This window comes from Hypanus sabinus, chromosome 11 (genome assembly GCF_030144855.1).
Source record: "Hypanus sabinus isolate sHypSab1 chromosome 11, sHypSab1.hap1, whole genome shotgun sequence".
Lineage (NCBI taxonomy): Eukaryota > Metazoa > Chordata > Chondrichthyes > Myliobatiformes > Dasyatidae > Hypanus > Hypanus sabinus.
In genome coordinates this window covers 73,372,958-73,396,732 of record NC_082716.1, presented here as the reverse complement: position 1 = coordinate 73,396,732, position 23,775 = coordinate 73,372,958, and the positions used below count along the sequence as shown (strand labels likewise).

At 40.1% G+C, this 23,775-nt stretch overlaps 1 protein-coding gene across 4 annotated transcripts in view; it reads right to left on the bottom strand.

The window, feature by feature from the left end:
* The window catches only part of LOC132402111 (potassium channel subfamily T member 2), an 884,531-nt gene that overhangs the window by 203,822 nt on the left and 656,934 nt on the right, over positions 1–23,775 (bottom strand). Inside the window, exon 24 of one of the 4 annotated variants that reach the window (XM_059984714.1) lies at positions 6,075–6,095. The exons of the other annotated variants lie outside the window; for them this stretch is intronic. Coding sequence (XP_059840697.1) covers positions 6,075–6,095 — 21 coding nt within the window. The remainder of the gene's footprint in view (positions 1–6,074; positions 6,096–23,775) is intronic. 4 annotated transcript variants of the gene reach the window in all.

Below are 23,775 nucleotides of genomic sequence, written 5' to 3'. Positions count from 1 at the left end.
GCATACCAAATCTCCTCAAACTCCTAATGAAATGTACATAGTGGCTGGTGCGCCTTCTCTGTAATTGCATCAATATGTTGGGCCCAGGATTAAATATTTACAGATGTTCACATTCAATCACTTGAAGCTGCTTACCCTTTCCACTGCTAGCCCCTCTGGACTGGTGTGGGTACTTGGACTTCCCTTTACTGAAATGCACCATCAGTTCCTTGGTCTTACTGGTGTTAAGTGTAAGGTTGTTGTTGCAATACCAGTCAACCAGCAGATCTATCTTACTCCTGTACATCTCCTTGATACCGTTTGAAATTCCACCAACAACAGTGTCATTCTGTAAGGCACTTTCTATTTAACTGTAACACTTTATTTTGCCTTGTATTATTGTTTTTCCCTTGAACTACCTCAATGTACTGATGTTGTGCATGGCATGTAAAACAAAGTTCTTCACTTTACCTTGGTACATGTGACAAAAATAAACCAATTACCAATTATAATCAGAAGGCTTAGTCTATGAATAACCTTGATATGTTTCAACAGAAGAAGCTCTGGCTGTCAGAACAATTGGCTTGCTCAGTATTATTAGAATATTGGTGTTTATGACTCATTAAAGTGCTGCATTCTCTAATAGAAACACTGGTCCCAACTTAGCTGCAACACTATCGCTAATAAGTTGGTATATAATTTTTACCAACACTGCTGTACAACTTGACTTCAGGAACCCAGCATTGCCACTGCTATAACTAAGACATTAAAGCAAAGCATGAACAGAGATGCACAGAGGATGTAAGTTATGAAAGCAGGTGACTATGGTGTCTGCAGGTATTCTGTTCAATTTTATGACTAGTTGTCATTCAGCTATACATGAATACTGATGAATACAACAAAACAAAATGGTGTTACTTGGTGGCCAAGGTACAAAACATAGTACCAACAGTCATACATAGCACAAGGCACATGTAGTACATATGACAGAGCAGTAAAATGCAGTCACACTGAAAAGGAATTGTCCAAGTTCCTGTGTCCATGACTGGTGCAGCAGTCTGCAGTTGAACACAATGCAGCTTGTCTTAAGCTGAGCGAACACTGGAGGGCAGCACCGACTCAGATGCCTCTCTGCAGGATGCCTCAAACAGGTATTAGCGCAGCCCGATGCCTAGTCCTTACTATGACCAAGGCTCCCCCCCACCATCCATACAGCACGAGGCATGCACAGCACATACAAGACAACAGTAAAACAGTCACACAAAAAAGAAAACAGTCCAAGCTCCTGAATGTTATAGTAGTCTCCAGCCAATGACAACATGTATGCTGAGAGAACACTGAGTGCAGCTCTGACTCAGGCACCCCCTACTGGGTGCCTGGAAACAGGTGACACTGTGGCTTGCAGCTGTTCTCACTCTGACTGAGGACCTCCTCTATCCACACTCACTATTCTCCAATAAACCAGGTAATAATCACTCACTACTAGACTGCACACCACCTTCGTGCACCAACTCATTTCCTCTCCTGTAATACAGTCCACAGCAAATCCAGCTCCTTCAGTTTCTCCTCCAATGGTGAACTCGCTGATGGTATAGACCTATAGTACTTTAGGATCGTAATGTCCAGCAAAATGTATTTAAAAATGACCTTTGGTTGGCCCTGTAGAAGCCACTACATCTGACAGCACCACTATCTTACTGGGAAGTGTGCACGTGTGGCAGGAGCTTAAACTGCATAGCTGAGCAACTTCAGATGTAGGTTTGATGGGATGCTTACCTATTACCCAGACGTTCCTATAATTTAGTTTACACCAGCAGTATTCAGGAGTGATGGTATTGTGAGGTGGCTCATGAATCACATCAGTGAGCTAGATACCTCATTCTCTAAATCAGTAATCACATCTCAGAGATGTACTTGCTGTCTGTGTGCCACACAGGTGTAGAATAATTGTGCTACCCTGGATTGACAAATTCTGAGACCTAAAGTAATTAATGCACATGGAAGTAGGTCATGCATCAGCTATTGTGAAATGGTAGAACCTGTTCTCTGAGTTATTGGATCTGCCCTTGTTCCCCTGCATGTATTATAGTAACCTCCGAGTGTGTAGTTCAGGTCTTACTTCCGGTAAGATGGTGGTGCGCTCAGACACAGCAGTCTCTGAGGGTCCAACCAAATGTTTTTTTTAATGTCTTTTTTACAATTCCAAGACAACGCTGGTCTCCAAGAACCTTGGGTGCTTCAGGACTCCCCCATCAGTAAGCTGCTCATTGGCCGAGGAGTTGCACTTGCTGTAGTCCACGTTGCTGCCTGCTACAAGAAGTCATCAGAGTTGGTTCATGGAGACAGCGTGCAGTGTAACAATGGGTGATTGCCTTGGGTGTTTCTCTTGTGATTGCAAGACCCTGTTGGACACTGATAGCGTAAGATGCCGCAGGCCTGGTTCCCTTGTGTGGTGGGGTGACAGACAGCAAGGGAGCTGCGTGGCCTTGGTTGTAGCAAGGACTAGGGCTCAGGCCACTGGCTTGTCTGCTGGAGGCCAGTGTAGCACACCATCTTTGCTCAGTTGGGGGCGGGCCTCTCCTGTCAGTGCTGCCCTCTAGTGTTTCATCAGTGCAATCAGGAGCTGGATTACGTGCGTGAGTTTGTCGGTAGACTGCTGGGAACTGCACCATCAATTTACGGGACATGTCACTCAGGGAGTTGGGCTCTATATATTTTTTTAATGTGACTGTATTTTGCTCACTATCTTGAATGTGCAGTGTGCCCTTTGCTATGATGTGCTGTGTATGTTTTGCACCTTGGCCCAGAGGAACCCTGTTTCATTTGGCTGTACTCATGTATAGTTGAATCATAATTAAACTTGAATTTGAATTGAATTTGAATTTGTGTGCACATGCTTTGTGGACAAGTTGGTGAGCATGTGGATATCTTGAAATGTGACTGTACATATATCTGTGTAGGCCAGTGCCTCAGAATTCCCATGTATATCTAAAAATGTCTTATTGATCGTTCTGTGCTGATTCCAAGAAACAATTTGTCCAATGTCTGTGGCAATTAGGAGTCATGTCTTTATCTTCTGCAACTGCTTGTGGGCAGCCTCTAAGAATTTCCTGCACAACAGTGGTGCATGAGAAAACATTTCAAGACAAAGGAAGCAAACATCAAAAAGCAGTGATTGGAAACTGCAACCACAAATCTGCAGCAGTTAGTACTGCTTTAGGCTTTGCTGATCACCCTTCTGGAGGCGAGGGAACACTTTATCCAGGAACATGATTGCTCACTCTCCTAACTTCTCCTGCAGTCTCTCAGATTAGTAGGCTAATCTCTTGTTTACTCTTGCTCACCCATTGCATTAGGGCAGCAGGGTAGCATAGTGGTTAGCGCAACCCTTTACAGTACCAGTGACCTGGTACTGCCACTCTTAAAGAGTTTGTATGTTCTCCCCGTGAATGCATGGATTTCCTCCGGCTGGTCTGTTTTCCTCTCACAGTCCAAAGACATACCAGTTAGTAGGTTAATTAGTCATTGTAAATTGTCCTGTGGTGAGGCGAGGGTTAAATCAGGGGTTGCTACACAATGTAGCTTGAAAGGCCAGAAGGGCCTATTCTGCATTGTATCTCGATAAATAAATAAATTACTGATGACTTCTAGCACAAGTGAATTCTGGGCACGATTAAGAATCCCAGCTTCTGCCTTGTGCATGCTTGTGATAGTTAAGCAATATTATTATTATTCTAACATATCACCTTGAAACTGGTTCAAGCGCCAATCATACAGAGCTCTCAATTGGTTAAGCTATCTGGCACCTGAGAGCTGGTTTTATCCCAGGACACTGATCAAAAGCTTCAGAACTGAAATATTAACTGTGTCTCTTTCTACAGTGATGCCAAATGTTTCCAGCATTTTCTATTTTTGCTTCCAATTTACTGTTTATTTTCAATTTCCATTTAATAATCTGTGCTTTTTTTGTTCTGATCACTAAACATGAAGAGAAATTAGTTCTGAGAGAAACAACAGATGTCTCTATGGAATTTTCCTGATTGGAGAGAGTTTTATAATTCCACAACTCCTCTCATTGAGCCGAGATAGATTAATTCGTTGACCCTGTCTGAATTAACTTTACAAAAATAATCCCTTCTCTCAGATTTTTACATGCAGTATAGAGAAACTGTTATCACTGATAATCATCCATTTGCAATGAAGTATCACTTTCTAATTCTTACTAATGCACAACCGATCGAGAGACGATGCAACAGCAACAGCTCTACACACCGTGCTTACACATCTGGAGAAGGGGGTGCTCATGTAAGAATGCTGTTCTTGGACTACAGTTCAGCATTCAATGCCATAACTCCCCCCAGGCTCGATAAGAAACTCAGCGACCTTGGCTTTCACCCTGCCTTTTGTAACTTGATCCTGGACTGCCTGTCAGATTGCTGGCAGGTGGTAAGAGTGGGCTCCCTCTCCTCTGCCCCTCTGCCCCTCAACACAGGTGTACCTCAGGGCTGCGTACTAAGCCCCCTCCTTTACTCTCTGTATACCCATGACTGTGCCACAACCCACAGCTGCAATCTGCTAACTAAATTTGCTGACAACACTACACTGATTGGCCTAATCTCAAATAATAATGAGGCAGCCTACAGAGAAGAAGTGATCACCCTGACACAGTGGTGTCAAGAAAACAACCTCTCCCTCAATGTCACAAAAACAAGGGAGCTGGTTGTGGACTACAGGAGGAATGGAGACAGGCTAACTCCTATTGACATCAATGGATCTGGGGTTGAGAGAGTGAACAGCTTTAAGTTCCTCAGCATTCACATCACTTAGGACCTCATATGGTCTGTACATACTGGCTGTATGGTGAAAAAGGCAAAACAGTGCCTCTTTCACCTCGGATGGTTGAAGAAGTATAGTAAGGGCCACAAATCCTAAGAACTTCCTATAGGGGCACAACTGAGAGCATCCTGACTGGCTGCATCACTGCCTGGTACGGGAACTGTACTTCCCTCATTCACAGGACTCTGTGCAGAGTAGTGTGGACAGCCCAGCACATCAGTAGATGTGAATTTCCCACTATTCAGAACATTTACAAACACAGATGTGTAAAAAGGGCCCAAAGGATCATTGGGGACCTGAGTCACCCCAACCACAAACTGTTCCAGCTGCTACCATCCAGGAAACAGTACTGCAGCATAAAAGCCAGGACCAACAGGCTCTGTGACATTTTCTTCCACCGGACCATCAGACTGCTTAATTTATGCTGGCACAACTGTACTTCTATGTTATATTGACTATCCTGTTGTACATACTATTTATTATAAAGTACTATAAATTGCACATTTAGACGGAGATGTAAGGTAAAGATTTTTACTCCTTCATGTGTATGAAGGATGTAAGTAATAAATTCAATGCCTGTGGATACTTTTTCATAGATTTTTGTCTTAGTTGGTTAGATTGTGACACAGAACAATGATTACTTCCATATTATGAGTCAAAAGCATTCCTCCCTGATTATTCTAACCAAATGTTAGAATAGTACAACACAGAATCAAATCATTTGGGCAATCAAATGAAGAGCCTTAACTCTACTAAGAAATATTCCAGTTGAGCCAATATTCTTGATCTTTTCTCATCTCTCTGATGTTTTTCCCCTTCCAAATATCTGATGAATTTGGAGCATTTGAAACTGAATTTACCAGCCTATCCGAGAAAGCATTTTAAATATGAATTACTTTCTGTTACATGGTTTTCCCTCATGCATCTTTTTGCATTTTTTTGCCCTCCACTATTCTTTAGGCATTCCAAAACATCTTAACTTTAGTTACTCTATGTCATTTATGGTCTTTGAACAGATTTATTAAATCATTTCTTGGTCTTCCATACTCAAAACAGAGCAATCCAGCTTTCCCTCTGATAACTATAAAAACTCCAGTTTCTTAACTCCAGATCATCCTAGTAAATGTTATCTGTATTCCAAAGTCCTCATGTCCTTGCAGCACAAATTTAAATTTGCATTTTGGGTAACACCTATGTATTATGTTAATGTTATGTAGTGTTATTTGTGACTACAGCATAATTTCATATTTATATATGACTATTGAGAGGATCTTTCTTTCCTGTCACCTTGCACATATTCCACTGCCCTTCCTAAAGTGCAATGTCCAGAACTGTAGACAATACTTCAACGTAAAAAGTTCTATTGTATTATGACACAGTCATCCTAAGGTTCAGGTGTTGAGGTACTCAACATGCAAGAATATTTACAAACAATGAACAGATGGTACTTGATTAAACATCGCTCAACTGAAAATCATAAGGTAAAACCAGAAACAAAGTGCTGGAGGAACTCTACAGGTCAAGCAGCATCAGTGGCAGCAAAGGGACAGTCTACATTTCAGGTCAAATCCTTGCGTCAAGACTAAATGTAGAGGGGAGGTAATCAGTATAAAGAGATGACAGAGAGGGTGAGGCAAGGGATGGCAGTTGGTGGTACTAGGTGGGTAGGGGGAATGATAGGCAGATGGAGACAGATGAGGAGGAAAGATGGAGTTTAAAGACAAAAGTTGGGGGTGATCGTTAAAGGCAGATAAGGAGTGAGAGAATAAGAGGCAGGTGGAGCCAGATGGGTGAAGGAGAGGGTGCGCATGCAGACAAAGTTTGGAATGTGATTAGTTGAGACACAAGAGACTTTAAATCTGATAAATATGGAAGATGATAGGCGAAACCCTGGAACTGAATATATACTTTTAAGAAAACGTGTACAGGGCAAAAGAAAAGAAGAGTAACACTAATTAAATAGTTCTTACCAACCTCCTTGTGAACCTCCAGTTCTGTAAATGCGTTATCAGGAGAATATGCTTAGAAGAGGAGACAGGGAAGTGAGGGGATGGAATATCAGCAAAGTTTAGTGTAGCCAGTGGAACTGCACCAGAAATCTGGAATTAGGCAGGATCTGCTTTAGCTGAGCCAAATTCAACATTGGCTGTATGCAATCATACCACTGGGCTTTCAAGCTATTTTAAAATGCACTTGCATTAAAAATGTAGGAACATGATTTTAAAATGTTAATACATGGTAATAAAATGAGCATGTTTCATTCCCATTTCAATCTGTGATTGTGATAAATCAGGTTCAAGCATTTTCTCTTCTGCTGCATTATCAGGGGGACCAGCTGCAAAATTTACTTTGTGCATAAATGAAAGTGGAATTTAAATTCTGACTTGTGAGGGCTCAGTCTTTCAGACTTCAGCCTAACAGTTTTTTTTTGGAAATATGATCTCCAATGGATAATCTCCTCTTTCAGTGGTGTTTGGAGGAGGATGAATATTGGGATTACATGGAAAGTTTATTTGCACTCCAGATGTAGACAACACAGAGCTGCCTCTATTCATGGGAAGAATTTTTGAACCACACATACATTTTCCAGGAAATCAGATGCAATTAGTTGGAGCTAATTTCGAAGGATTAACCAGTCAATTAAGTCAGAAAGATGTCTGACACAATGTTGCATAGGGGCATTTGGTATTGGTATTGGTTTGCTATTGTCATATGCATCAACAGACAGTGAAAAGCTTTTGTTTACATGCCATCCAACCTGATCAAGCCAAAAGTAAGTACATCGAGGTAGTAAAAAGAAAACAAAATGCAGAAAATATTTTGCAACTACAGAGAAAGTGCAATAACAAGAAAACAATATGCAGAAAATATTTTGCAACTACAGAGAAAGTGCAATAACAAAAAAACAATATAAAATGTAAGGAACACAATGAGATAGATCAGGAGATCATGAGTTAATCTCTTCAAGTGTGAGGTGCAGTCAGTTGCTCTATTGGAAGCAAATAACGTCTGATGCCCTGCGGTGATAAGAATTGGGCCCTATCAGCTCAATATTTCCACATATGGATGTGGCCAAGCAAGTGGCCATGAAGAGTTTTTTTGAAAGAAATGTTTGAGTTAAGAGTCTGGTGTACTCACAGATCCCACAGGTTTCACAAGGGCCAGTGCCCCTATGTAACTAGTCTCCCCACACTCTATGCACCTGTCATTCCATGCAGCATCCTCCTCCCTTCTACATTATCTTTTGCACAGTGAACCATATGTGAAGGAATGACAGGAAAAGGCAACTTGACAATATACATATTACAAGGCTTGACTTGTATTTTATAGCTGTCATGGCAGAAGCTCTTACATGGCAGGGTTCTGTAGGAATTGTGCACATCCATCATACACTGTGCCATTAAAAGTAGATCAGAGCCAAGAAGCATTGCCTTGGGGCCTAACACAAAATACAACAGTTTCTTGGGAGAAGAATCATTCCAGACTGTCTTTGAAGAATCCACTTAATTAGTTACAGCAGCTCAGATAGATTCCAGCACTGAACTAATCTTGCAACAGGTCTTTACACTTCAGTGAAGGTCTCTTCCTTTGCTTGATGTCCACACCATTTGAGAAGTACTTATTCATATTATAATATCACAAGAGCAATTGGAATGATGAATTGCATGTCAGTGGCACCACTGCTGTGCTCTCAGCTACCTTCGTGCATCACCATATCATATACACGGAGAGGTGCAGCAGCTCAGCAGAGACCAGAGTTAGAGATCACATTTACAGATTGGTTTTCAGATACAGTCCTAAAGCACTACAGCCCAGAAACAGAAATTTCAGCCAATCTAGTTCATGCTGGTCTGATCTTCTGCCTAGTCCCATAAGACATAATGCAGAATTAGGCCATTCAGCCCATTGTGGCAGAACCCCATATACCTACCTTTTTGCCATATCCTTTGATACCCTGACTGATCAGGAAGTGATCAACTTCCACCTTAAATATATCCAAATGACCACAGTTTGTAGCAGAGCACTCCACAGATTCAGTACCCCCTGGCTAAAAAAAATGCTCCTCAAATCTGTTCTAAAATGTCATCTCCCAAATTTTAGGCTATGCCCTCTAGTTCTGGATACCCCCACTATAGGAAACATGCTTTCCACATCCACTCAATCTAGCCCTTTCTACATTCGGTAGGTTTCAATGAGATCCCCATGCATTATTCTAACTTTCAGTGAGAACAAGCCCTTTGCTGCCAAACGCTCCTCATATGTTAACCCCTTCACTCATGGAGTCATCCTTGTAAACCTCCTCTGGACTCTATCCAATGGTAACACATCCTTTCTGAGATATGGGGCCCAAAACTGTTGACAATACTCCAACAGCAACCTAACTAATATCTTATAAAGGCTCAGCATTATCTCCTTGCTTTCATGGTCTATTCTCCTTGAAATAAATGCCTACATTGCATTTGCCTTCTTTACCACAGATTTAACTTGCAAATTAAGCTGCTGGGAGAGTCTTGCACAAGGACTCCTGCGTTCCTCTGTACCTCTGATGTTGCAGCTTCAGCATCCACAGCACCTTCAGCTTTACGTTTCCCTTAAACCCCTTCCATCCACATGCCTATCCAAGCATCTCTTAATTGTTACAATTGAACCCACTTCCACTGTCATTTCTTTCCACAGTCACACCACCCTCTGTGAGGAATTTTTCCCTCAAATTCTCCTGAAGCATTTCACTTTTAACTGAGACATCTGGCTCAACTTTCAGCCAACCTGAGAGGAAAATGACTATACGCATTCACACTATCTATACCCTTGTCATCTGTATACCTCTGTATGATCTCCCTTTATTCTCCTGCACTAAAGGGTATAAAGTCCTAACTTAATCATTACCTATAACTCAAGTCCTCAAGTCGCACCAACATCCTTGTAAATTTTCTCTGCACTCTTTTAAGCTTATTGATATTTTTCCTGTAATTAGATGACAAAAACTGCACACAGTTCTCCAAATTCAGCCTCATCAATGTCTTGTGCAATTTCAACATAACATTCCATGTCTCGTACTTAATGCCCTGATTTATGAAGGCAATGTGCTAGAATCTCTTTATGAACTTATCTACCTCAAAGTTCAAATTTATCCTCAAAGCACATTTATGTCACCATATACAACCCTGAAATTCTTTTTCATGTGGCGATACTCAATAAATCCATAATAGAATAATTAGCATAATAGAATCAATGAAAGGCGGCGCCAATTTAGGATGTTCAACTGGTGTGCAAAACATAACAAACTGTGCAAATATAAAAAGAAAGACCATGGTCCTGAAAAATGTTTTCTCATTTTACTATGTACTGTACCAGCAGTTATGGTCAAGATGGCAATAATAAGTGACTTGAGTTGACTTGACAATTAATTAATTAATAAACAAACAAACAAACAAATAAATAGATAGCTAGATAGATAGATAGAATTGTGATAATGAGATGAAGAGTCCTTGAAAGTCAGTCCATTGGATGTGGGAACATTTCAGTGACGGGACAAATGAAGTTGAGTGAAGTTATCCCTTTTGATTAAAGAGACTTATGGTTGAGGGGTAATAACTGTTCCTGAATCTGGTGGTGTGAGTCCTATGGCTCCTGAACCATCTTCCTGATGGCAGCAGTGAGAAGAGAGCATGGCCTGGGTGGTGGCGGTCCCTGATGATGGATGCTGCTTTCTTGTGACAATGCTCTGTGTAGATGTGCTCAGCCAAAGTTGGATCCAATGGCTATTTCATCCTGAATGCCAAGCAACTTAACTTTCTGGACTAACTTTCCCATGCAGGACATTATCAAAGGCCTTGCTAAAGTCCATGCAGACAATATCCACCGCCTTTCCTTCATCAACCTTCTTGGAAATCAACTCAATAAACTCTAAACGATTGGTTAGACATGATATACCATGCAGAAAGCCATGTCACTAAACAGGCCCTAGCTTTTCAAATACATATATCTTACCCCTAAGAATACCTTCCACAATTTACCCATGACTGCATCAGGCTCATCTGCCTATAATTTTCAGACTTATTATTAGAGGCTTTCTTTCTGGCACCTTACTGTGGCTAAGGTCATTTAAATGACTCTGTCCCAATTGCAGAAAGCTATTGTGTAAAGGTATGAAACATTGTTCTTTGTGGCAGAATTTCTGGCCCATCATTTCTAGGGTTTGGGGTGGTCTCGACCATGTTAAAGAAGGAAGTGAGCAATTGTTCGCACACATATGATGGTTAGTCTGTTTCTGGTTGTAAATTCTAGACCAGCAATGGACACTGGTGACAACAGTCAATAGTAATACACATATCCATCAAGTTGATTATTGATGTACTGTATATTGGAGCAAACAGCTTCATCATTTCTTCCTAGAGTACTGCAGCAGAATGAGCGATGGTTGCAATTACCTTTTGTATCCCAGGGCTCAAAGTCTAGAAAGTTATTGGCAGCATTGAACTAGCACTCTGTTGCAGAAAAGGGGGAACTCTTGACTATTAATTTCCTTGCCTCCCAAGTCAATTAGTGTGGAAACTGCACAGTACACATTAGTTCTCAAAGTAAAAAATAATCACTGAGCCCATTCATTATGTATAATACATGATAAATGAGCACTACAATATACTAATTTTAACTGGTGGCTATCTCATATTGGTTATCAACATCAAGTACAATATGAGCAAGATCTAGGGCAGTTTTTGCATTTGTCATCTATTTTAAATTGTAAAATAACAATGAAAAATCATACCTTTATACATCACGAGTTATCCGTGATAGATTGATATCTGATGGACACAAAATAGATGTTTAAAAAATGACTGATGCTGTTATTTGTACAATGTAGGGATGAAACTGTCAAGCATCTGAATTATGTTTTGGGATGCTTCAACAGCACTTGTGAAGCTTGGAGCCTGTTGTGTAATCTGCTGTGAGAACAATTTGCCTACGGAGGCAGATACATGCTTGGAGTGGTCGAGTCAGTAGTGGTTTATGTTTTTGAGTAAGAAAAGAGCAATTGGACAATGTATTTTCTTATCGTAGGATTAGCTATAGGCATCAAAAACCACAACAGAGGAAATTTGAGTGTAGTGCTCTTTAAGAGCACAATTATAACTTGTAGCAGACTATACTTACTGCACTGTACCAATCTTTCTGGTTGCACTTAGAAGCTCAACTAAGGAATATTAGTTTCTTTACGATATATTTTACAAAATTCAGAGAACTTTTGGAAATTGATTCACACCACCAGAACTTAAGATGCTTGAAGTTTAACACAGCTCTCAAGATGTGCTCCATTGCTCGGAATATGCAACGTTTGTAGATTAGCTAGTACTATTTTTTGAGGATTACATGTTATAATTAGCTTGTATTTTCCAGAGTATAACATAATCAGTGTTGGCACGTGTCCAAGTGGTTAAGACATTGGTCTAGTGATCTGAAGGTCTCTAGTTCGAGCTTCAACTAAGGCAGCATGTTGTGTCCTTGAGGAAGGCACTTAACCACACATTACTCTGCGACGACACTGGTGCCAAGCTGTATCGGCCCTTGCCCTTCCCCGGACAACATCAGTGGCATGCAGAGGGGAGACTTGCAGCATGGGCAACTGCCAGTCTCCTGTACAACCCTGCCCAGGCCTACGCCCTGGAAACTTTCCAAGGCGCAAACCCATGGTCTCTTGAGACTAATGGATGCCTATATATAACACAATCATGTAGTTTTCTAGGTTGCATCATTTTGATAAATCAGCTGGCAATTCCAACTGTGATTTGCACTTCCACCATGATGTCTGTTTCAATGCCAAACACACACTTAATATCATCATTCCCAGTGAAATGTCATTAAGAGTTTTGTCAGGAGAAATGAGGTCACATTGATCCAAAAGACTTCTGGGGTTGGAAATATGCAATCCAACCAGGGTTGCCCTGTATCTGCTTGTTTTAAAGGTCCCTTCCTGAATATATTCAATCCCAACACAGAACGGTTGGTCTTCTGCTTACTTTTTCCCTTCAGGTCCCTATCCATCATGATTGCAACATTTATAACCCTTCCATGGCCCTATCCGGTTTCAGGTTAACACCACCATCTACCAATCATTAAACATGCATTCCTTCCCTCAACTCATTTATTCGCCAGTACATCCTGACTGTTTTCACAGCTCTCTGACTTACCCCCACTCCATCTCACTAACTGGTGTTTGCAGACACCAGTTCTATGAATCACTGCCTGTTGATTACTGTGAATGCTCCAGTTCCAATCTATTGCCATCCTACTGGCAATAGGGTTTGGTGTGATCAGAATTCAGCCCTGAACTAATCATATGTCATCTGTACCCATCAACCTTTAATGGTGCAGGTTTGAGAAGTGCCTGAATGGTGTTCAGTTCTGTGGTAGGATCACAACATTATACAGCAATCTATTAGCACAGATCTGAGGCACCAAGGGAATTCTAGGAGTAACAGAGACTGCAAACGCTGCAACTTGAAGCATCCAATAATGTGTTGCAGTAACTCAGACAGTCAATCAGCAACTGTGGACCGAAGCAATTATTGCTGACATTTTGGGTTGGAACCTTGCACAAGGGCTTGGGTTTCTGATTTCGGGTTTCAAAGCATCAAAATTCCTTTCCTCCAACAGATGCTGCCAGACCTGCTGAGTTCCTCCAGCAGGTTGTTAGATGTAATTCCAGGGACACGTGACAGGTTCATCTAAAAACTATTTCACAAATGCAACAGTACAGGTAATTTGTAGCAAGATACTTGATCTAAATTACAATGCTACAGAAATAAAGGAAACTTCTATAAACTTTTCTTTAACTGGATGGAGTCAGTTAAAATAATGGGAACATTAAACAATAGAATGAAGGAGGAATGGAAGATATCAGTTATTGGACAGATGGCTTGCAGAGGGCTTGCAACAAAGAACAGAACAGATGGATTTCTAGTTACAGGTAGCTAGATTAATTATTTTTAATTATGAGTGATTTTGTCATGCCAATAAGATAATTTAAACTGCAAACTTCCTTTTGTTTCATTAAATAAGATTGTTACCAAAGAAGTTTACAGAAATATAATTGGAATGAGCCACAGATTTCACCCGGTTGTCTTCTTATATGTTTTATGAGTTATTGTTTACTTCCCCTGGGAAATTGAGTCAATTTTTAAGAGTGAACAGCAGTTAAAATTGTATATGCTTCGCTGGCAAGAGTTAGCTCACTGAGGCAAATGGCTTTTTCTTATTCCACACTTTAGGCTCTGAGCTTTTTAAGTATCCATCAAAATGCCACTACAAATTGCTTTCGTAGTGTTCTATTTGTGCTCTGTGGTTTCAGTACTTTTCAAATCCTTCTGAAGGGAAATCCTAAGCACAACTCCAAAGAGAATTGCTCCAAAGAAAATACCGGTTCTGAAAAGTAAAACTATTTCTACATATCATACCACCAGTCATCTTGGATTCCAATGATCTTGCTGTCTCTTCATTCAGATATTTAAATTAATCATAAAAAACATATTTCTATCAAGAAGCTACATTTGATTTTAGTGTACAGAGTCAATTAAAACTACATCACAAATTGAAGTTCTAAATTTTCGATATGTGGAAATACAACAATGTTTTTAGGAACCCAAAGCTCAGTGACACACAACCATGCTGTAAGATATTAATTTCAAAAAATCCATTCATTTAAAAATTTAATAAAAAAATTTATGCAGCATTTTACTACTGCAAAGTTCAAAGTACATTTATTATCAAAGTGTAGAGTATTTTACCACATGCTACCCTGAGATTCATTTCAACATACCCAAGTTTAGGCTACCCTTTTGAGCTGTTTCCACAGCTTTTACAGGTAATTACATAGACAGGTAGATGGATAGATAAATACTTTATTAACCACAAAGGAGATTACACTGTTACAGTAACATTAAAAGTGCACAGATATACAAATGTTAGAAAAGAAGTAAGAAATATAAGAAAGTAAGTTGCTTAAACAGGCTAACAGTAGGAGATCACCATCTCCCCAGCTATAAGTTGACTTATTATAGAGCCTAATAGCCAAGGGTAAGAATGACCTTATATAGCACCCTTTGGAGCAGTGCAGTTGTCCTAGTCTATTACTAAAAGTGCACCGCTGTTCAGCCGAGGTGGCATGCACAGAGTGAGAAACAGTGTCCAGAACTGCCAGGATTTTCCGAAGACTCTTTTGTTCTTCCACAGCCTCCAATGTATCCAGTTTGACTCCTATCGCAGAGCCATTCTTTTTAATCAGTTTATTGAGCCTATTGGCATCACCTGTGTTGATGCCATTGCCCGAGTATAGAAGGCTGTACTGGTGACAACAGACTGGTAGAACATGTGTAGGAGAGGCCTTCATACTGTAATGGACCTCACTCTCTTCAGGAAGTAGAGGAGACTCTGGCCCTCTGTGTTGGTGCTCCACTCAAGTCTGTCATTCAGGAGCACCCCAGGTACTCGTAGGTCCTCACTATCAATAGTAACAGGGAGCACAGCAGGCTTTTATCACCGTCACCATCTCCTTTGATTTACTGAGCTGCAGGTGATTCAGCTTGCACCATTTGACAAAGTCCTCCACCAGGGCTTGTATTCTTCTTCTCATCCTCCCTTTATACACCCAGGTATTGGTGAGACATCAGAAAATTTATTCAGATGACATGACTCAGTGTTGTATCTAAAGGCTGAGGTACACAGGGTAAAACAGGAAGGGTACCAATACTGTGTGACCCCAGTGCTCCTGAGAGCAATATCTGACACATAGCTCTGAAGCTGCGTACACTATGAGACACAACAAACTCAAGGCAGTTTTCTCCCAATTTTCTAGTTTTATTTTTGATTGTACAGCACATTGCTTAAGTGTTGGTTTATGAGAGAACTGTCATATAATTAACAGAGCAAATTGTTAGGTAGTCATAGCCGAAGGGTGGTAGTGGGGATGAGCTCCTACTGCTAAACAAATGCTCTTCATGGCGTGCGTCTCAAACAGCCTCTGACAATGAAGTCCAACTCTTGGCCTTCACGTGTGGCACAGTTCTTACACCCGGCGGAGCTATTCTCACTGACAGGAGAAGGGGCAAAGGTGGACCACTGGTGCCTTAAAACCAGTTGCTCCGGGCAGATGGGGCTTGTTAACCAGGGATAGTAGCTCATCTAGGAGAGGGAAAACTCCGATTTGAAACCTCCACTGCCTTGTGGCCATACCCACTCACAGGAAAGGCTTTGGGAATAAACCCTGAGGAAAGATCCGGAGTTGGAGTCCCAAAGGCGGCTGACTCCTGTACCCAGCACCGGCACGGCAACTCCTGCGATGCTGCTGGCACCAAACTGTACTGACTTTCGTCGTTCCTTTGGACTTGTCATTGGCATGGGGGGGGGGGGGCGGTCCCACTGCATGGGCAACGATGATTCTCCATCTCAACTTTGATCTGGCTTGCACCCTGGAGAAGCCACTCCCAGTGACTACCAGAGGCGCAGTACCCATTGTTGACCACGACCGATGGAGGCCACACCAAACTGCAATAATTTATTAAACAGCAAATTTTCAACTGTTAGCAAAGGACTCAAGTAGTCAAACAAAATTTAGGAAATCAAATGACATTTAAAGTAGAGAAACAATTTCTGACCATGTTGACTTTGGCACTCCTCAAGGAAACTGGCCTTCACCCTGACATGCAGGTTGCTAAGAAGCAATCTCATGCCTTTCAGTAAAATGGACAATTTACAGTCAATTAATATTTTCATAATCATTTTCATCAAATCATGGCGGCTAGCAAAGATAAACTGCAACTTGAGAACTCAAACTCTTTTCTCCTCCATTGTTACCTCCAACAAATGCAAGCTGTTTATAGAATCCTTCAATTATAAATCACTGCCTTTGTATCTTCTCAGTTTCCTGGGTCACTAGGTCAAACCTCTAAGGTTTTATCGTGCCATCCTCTCCACCACGACCATTACAGATCCTCTACCACATGGAACTTACATCTGTCTCTTGTTGGTCTCCTCTTTAACCTTATGCTCTTTTGGAGCTTGGTTTATCATGAAATGTACCTTCTATTGCTTTCATGCAGTGTCACCTCTTTTGACTCCCCAGTCAAATTGCCCGATTGCTTTTCTGGCAAACAAAGCTAGTGGAACAGAGGTTTCTACAAATTGAAGTGTGTTTGGTTACTCTTTTCATTCATCTCTTTCATGCCTCGCCCTAGAATGGAACTAAGAACAAAATCCTCTGACAAGAAATAAAGCTCAGAGGAATAAAGGGCATGATTTTCTGTATGAACTGATTCACGTAACTTTTCCATCATTTTGTGAAGAAAAGTTGCTCCTATTAGTTGATGGTATAAATATTGAGGAACATGGATTTAAAGTGCTGGACAATAGATATAGGGAATGTGTGAAGACGGCCCTTTATGCATTGCAAATAGCAATGATCTGCCTCACTATCTTGGCAGTACTAAAAAGCTGAAGAACTCTTACTCATCAATTTCAAACAAAAGGGAATAGCTACAATGGGTAAGATTTGCTCATTTTCTAGCCAGATGTTAGGGTGAAAGCCAAATTCCTTGAGGAGAACCAAAGCCAAGATGATCAGAAACAGTCTGAATGACATTTGACTTTTCAAGTTTTGTTGTCAGCCTGTTTGCGTCAGTGGGATCAAAGTGTGAAGCTTATTTGGAATCTAAAGCTTAGCTACACTAGTTAATGCAAACTCTGCACTTCTGTACATTTCTTAGGTCAGTACTTTGTCCAGCACACATTATCCATGGATAAGGCAGAGGAAGGCACTGACTGGATTGCTTCATTGATCTGTGTTGAACTTGGCATACTAGATGGGTTCCTTCTATGCTCTTGTGACTCTATCACTTGAATAAAATATTGGATTCAAGTTTAATAATGCCATAAACTTTTTGAGAGTTTAGAACTCATTTTGCAACTATGATATATCAAGGCACAGTAATATATCAGACCAATGTTGAGAACTTTCTTATTACCAGTATTCAAGATATCAATGCAAATTGTCAGTGTTAGAACTAAAATAAGCAGAAGCATCTAGTGTCTATTTATCATGCAAGACTTAACAGCATCTGCCCAGTACTGAGCCTTCAGCAGCAGTTCAACTGGAGTCTGTCTTATCTTTGTATGTGCTTCTTCTCACCACTTTGCTTAGATATTGACAAGGAACTTCAAATCTTAGAACAGTCTCCATGAGTTCTTATTGACAATTTTACTTTCTCCGTCTTAATAGAGGTGCAGAAAATATTTGCTGGAATCACTCCAAGAGTGAGGGATCTCAGGTTAGGGTTAAGAAACTGGATCATTCTCCATGGACTAAAAGACATTGAAAGGAGATCTGATAGGGATGACTAAAGTTACTTGGATATGGAAAAGTTGTCCCTGTTAGCTGTTCTTATGAGTTCAAGTGTGTGAAGGATTATGAGAGAAGATTTTATTTACCTCTGGGATAATAGTATTTAATGATTTGTGCAGCCAATCACTTAGGTTTCTTTTAACAAGATGCTGTCTGTAAATAACACAGTAAATGTTAAGTATGTTAGGTGTGGTTTTTTTCAAGGAAGTAATAACCCCACAGTGGCATTTTGCATTGATGGTGCCCTGTCTGTTGCATGAGTAAGAGTGTTGGTGAGTGAAAGGTCCTACTGTTTGAAAAGTTGCTCAACAATCTGAAATATTGACACCTCTTTCATATGTTTCTAGTCACATTGCAAATGACAATTCTCTGATTTAATCATATACTTTGTTTTTGTTATTACTAGAATTAACTATTCCAATTCACCCCTGATGCTTATGTCCCCTTCACTCCAAATATCAGGTCTTAACACATAATGTCAACTATCTATTTCTTTCTATAGATGCTGCCTAACACAGTGAGTACCTCTGGTTGTTCCCTTGCTCAGATTCCAGCATTTACAGTCTTCTGAGTCTTCAATTTACTTTTGCCTGGCCTACCTCAGTAAATCTTCATCTTTTAGTGTCCTAACTTGGAACAAATGCCAATTTCTATTATTGCTATACTTTTCTGCTTAGCATGATTCGTGACACCAACTTTAAAATTCACACTTATGTTTTCAGGTCCACCCACGGCCACCACTTCACCATTCTCTAAACCGGGGGTCGGCAACCCGCGGCTCCGGAGCCACATGTGGCTCTTTTACGTCTGTGCTGCGGCTCCCTGTTGCTTTGGGAAATAATTGGTTGTGGCGACCCTTTTCCTGGCACATCCGAACCGACTCACAATTAGATAGCATACGGGGGTTTGCGAGCACAGAGCTTTGGAGCCTCTGCGCCATGGGGGGCAGGTTGAGGGAGGCTTAAAAGTGAGGCTGAAGATTTCGAATAAAGTTTTTTCCTTCGACTGCAGTTACCGACTCCGTGTTGTAATTTTAGCGCTGCGTGTAGCACACCGCTACATGGTCAGTATTTAATTAAAATGTATTTTATGTTAGTTTGTTAGTTTTTGAAATGTAAATCTAAATTTGAAGATTATGGTGATCTTGTACAATCTAAATAAGACGTTGTGGCGACCCATTTCCTGACACATCCGAACCGGCTCACAATTAGCCAGCGTTCAGGCTAAGGGAGATAGCCTACGGGGGTTTGTGAGTACGTGTCTTTTGCAGCCCATGGGGGGCGGGTTGAGGGAGGCTTAAAAGCAAGGCTGTTTAGTTCGAATAAAGCTATCTTTAACTGCAGTTTACTGACTGCGTGTAGCACACCGCTACAACGTGTTTTTATCGCTGGCTGTCCAGAGGGGAGGTGCTGAAACGCTTTGTTGCGTGTCTGGAAGAAGTGAAAACTTCCCTGGGCAGCAAAGGGCTCAACTTTCCTGAGCTGGAACAGCCAGAGTGGTTGGAAAAGCTACACTTCATGGTAGACATGACAGCACACCTGAAAACGCTGAACACAGCTCTTCAACGGGGTAAGGACGTACAGCCCTGCACATGTTAGAGGATGTTTTGGCATTCGAGCGCAAGTTGACGTTGCTTGCCAGAGATTTACAGAAAGGCACATTGTCTCACTTCCCCAATTTGAGAGAGTTCAAACAAGGTCACGACATGATAAATTCGGAGTATGTACATTCTGCAATCATCGCAATGCAAACATCGTTTGGGAAACGCTTCTGTGAGTTCAGAGAGGAAAAAAACACATTATCCTTCCCGGTCACTCCCCTAAGCATCGATCCATCCCTACTGAATACGACTGCATTGTCAGGTGTGAGTCAACCTGAACAAGTATGATAAATATTTTAATTGCCTATTATTTTACGTATATTCATATGTTTTCATTGTTCAGTGAAATAGTCCTTTTATTTTTCAGGTTGACAGCTGGCTGACGTTATTTTTGGTTTGCTGCTGGCGGCAAATTTAATTTTGGCGTTTTTCATAAATACAAGAAGGACTCAAATAGACGTTGAGTATTTTACTTAAAAGTAACCTTCAACCCAACGTCTTTTTTTCAGAGTTCAAAATGTTTTTGTTGCATGCAGAAATGTAATTTCGTTTTCTCTGCAGGAGTTCATCAATTTCATAAATGCAACACATTATAGTTTGTTTATACATGGCATAAAGGCAAAACAAAACGTTGTATGCAGTGTTAGTTCATTTTAAATGTCAAACGGGTTTTGCGGCTCCCAGTGTTTTCTTTTCTGTGGGAAACGGGTCCAAGTGGCTCTTTCAGTGGTAAAGGTTGCTGACCCCTGCTCTAAACCCTTCAACTTCTATAACATCCAGAAATACGCATGATATTCCCAATTTTGGCTTCTTAATCTTTCACAAACTTCAATCATCGACGGTCCTGTAACTTATTTGTTTGTTTGTTTGTTTATTTATTTATTTATTTTCTTCTTCTTTATTATGTATTGCATTGAACTGCTGCTGCTAAGCTAACAATTTTCACAAAACATGTTGGTGATAATAAACCTGATTATGATTCTGTTTCTGATTATATATAACACTGGAATTCTGTCCTTGCATTTCTACACTACTCTCTAGCTCCTATCTCATTTGCTAAGCTGCTTATAATCTATCTTTTTGACCAAGTTTTTGGTTATCACTTTGAAGGTACTTATGTAGATCACTGCCAAACTCTGTTAACATTTCTGTGATTGTAATTTTCCTAAATGGTCAACATAAAAACAAGCTGTTTTGAGTACTGTATCATTTTAAAGTATCCATTCTAATGTGTTCAATAAAAGTACAGAGAATTGTACTAACTTCTGATGCAGCAAGTAATTCTGCTCACTTTGGAACTTAAAACAGATCGTCCAAGCCAGCTTTCAAACTCAAAGCACATTATTTATTATGTAATTTACATTTAGCTCTATTACCTAACAAATGTTGTGTGTCGAATTTGATTTTGCAGTCATGCATAATTCAATGCATAATCAACTTCAGTAAATAGGCACAGAGCACTTTACACAAGTGACCTAGCACAAATTGTGTGCTGAAGAATATGTTTCACCATGTAAAAATGAACGTGGAAGGAGATATGCTCGGACATCTTAAATGAATAATTTGTGAGATCAAATTTTTCTGGGAATATTGTTACCTTCATGTTGTCTTTCAACTCCCTAAGTAAACTGTCGTCTTCAGAGTCTTCATAATGGTGCCGATTATTTACTGAATCATATTTGCTTTTACTGTTGCAGCAGATATTTGCTAGTACAGAGAAGGGTGTATTATCAAAGATACTACTGTTTTGCTGCTGGCATGAGCAAAAAGAACACAAGTAAGACTATTAATGGAACTTTCTTTATAGAAGGCATGAATTGACAACTTGACAGCAACTATACACTAATATCCTACCAAGCAACACACTTAGTTGTTAAAGATAATTTTACATTTATACACATAACACTACTTTTCTTTTAAAAATAAACACACACATGCAAAACAATAACTATGTACATGAAACCATGTTAGAATAATTCCTGTATTTACCTAAATATGCAATGCTATCATCACAACTAGTTATAAATTCAATTAATTTATTATTCTTCTTAATCTCCAAGACCTACTCACATGCAGAGGTTCCTTTGTAATCCCTGAAGTGACCTCTCTAGGAGACTCTATTTTTGGTGAGTCACCCCCACTGTCTATCATTCACTCAGTCCGGGGTTCCTGTGCCTTCCGATCCAGAGATTGCTGCATCCATCTGTGACAAGAGCTAATCTGAACTGTGAACTAGACTTGGAAACCAGTTACTCAGGGAGGCCAAATGCTACCATATGATCCCCATTTTTAGTCATTTGCATTCTGTTTCATTGCTTTGAATGGAGTTGGGCGACTGCACTGAAACTGTGCTCTAGTAAATATGATGTTGGAAAGGCAATAAAGAACATCTTGACCTTTTCTCACAGTATAGATGATAAGTGTTCAGAGATTTCTCACTTCAACCAAAAGTCTTGAAATATTTTTGAACCCCAGTTTCAGCTCAGTCATCTTGTAGTGAGATCAGTTCTTCCTCCATTCTTCCTGTTAATTCCTCATTCCAAGTGTTCAGGAATGGATTGATGACTCAATCTGGAATTTGGATTGCAAGAAGATCCTGAAATCTCTCTGAAATGTCTGTATGTAGCTTACCCAGGTGGGTATAGTATACTTGAAGATTATCATCTAGTATTCTTGCTCTCTCATCTAACTCAGAGGGACTCAGAAACTGGAAAAGATTGCAATAGGAATCCTGTACTTGAATAGGATTAACTTGGACAGAAATGTGGAGATGACTGATCTGACTTTGATAAGAGTCTAATTATTTTCTCACAATTGATTGATTTCATTAAACTTTGTGAATAATTCTGACAAATAAGAAATGTCATCACTAATTTTCTTAAGTTGATTACTGAATGAAACATTCAGGTCTTCAACAAATTTTATCACAGTTTCAAAAAGCATATAAAAACATCTCAGGAAATCTCCTCTGAGAGCCATCTGACTTCTGTGTGCAGCAGCAAGTGTTCAAACTGTTCATCATTTTCAATACAAAGCTCTTGAAATAGCTGAGAACTGAGAGCATGGGACTTGATTTTACTTACCTCTAGGATAATAGTATTTAATGATTTGTGCAGCCAATCACTTAGGTTTCTTGCAACAAGATGCTGTCTGTGAATAACACAGTAAATGTTAAGTATGTTAGGTGCGGTTTTTTTCAAGGAAGTAATAACCTCACAGTGGCATTTTGCATTGATGGTGCCCTGTCTGTTGCATGAGTAAGAGTGTTGGTGAGTGAAAGGTCCTACTGTTTGAAAAGTTGCTCAACAATCTGAAATATTGACACCTCTTTCATATGTTTCTAGTCACATTGCAAATGACAACCCTTGAATCATGCTTTTATCTTTTATGACACGACAATAACCAAGAAGCCAAAATTCACTGCTGGCAAAGTTAACTCATCCAACTGCAGAGCTACTCCGAAGTTTGCTGCACAATGTATGTTCTACATTCTCAGACATTTCATCTATTCATCTTTGAACAGAGTTGTCACTGTGCAGAATCACTTTAATTATTTGTTTTGGCAAGTTATGTAAAACAGTACTCAGAACACCCCCCCCCCCGCCCCCAGAATCAGTACTTCTCTAATTTTATGGGGCTTTCTAGATTTAGCAAAGAGCAATGAAATGTTGTATGAAGCATGCAAACCATCACTATTTTGGAATGTTGGCAAACATGTTTTGGAGTGTTTTCTGTTTCTGAAAGTTTTCACAAAGTGACTGAAAATAAGCCAAATTCTTGTTTGTTTTATCAGAATGTATTCTCTTCAAATGCTTGAGAAGCCTGGACAACTTCACTGCCTCATTTGAAAAATACATTTTTACACAACAGATAGATTAGCTGATGCTGGTATAAATCCACATTTCAGGTACTCCACACTATACTGTCTATACTTCATTTTCATTTGGTCAGCTTCTGATTAATGACC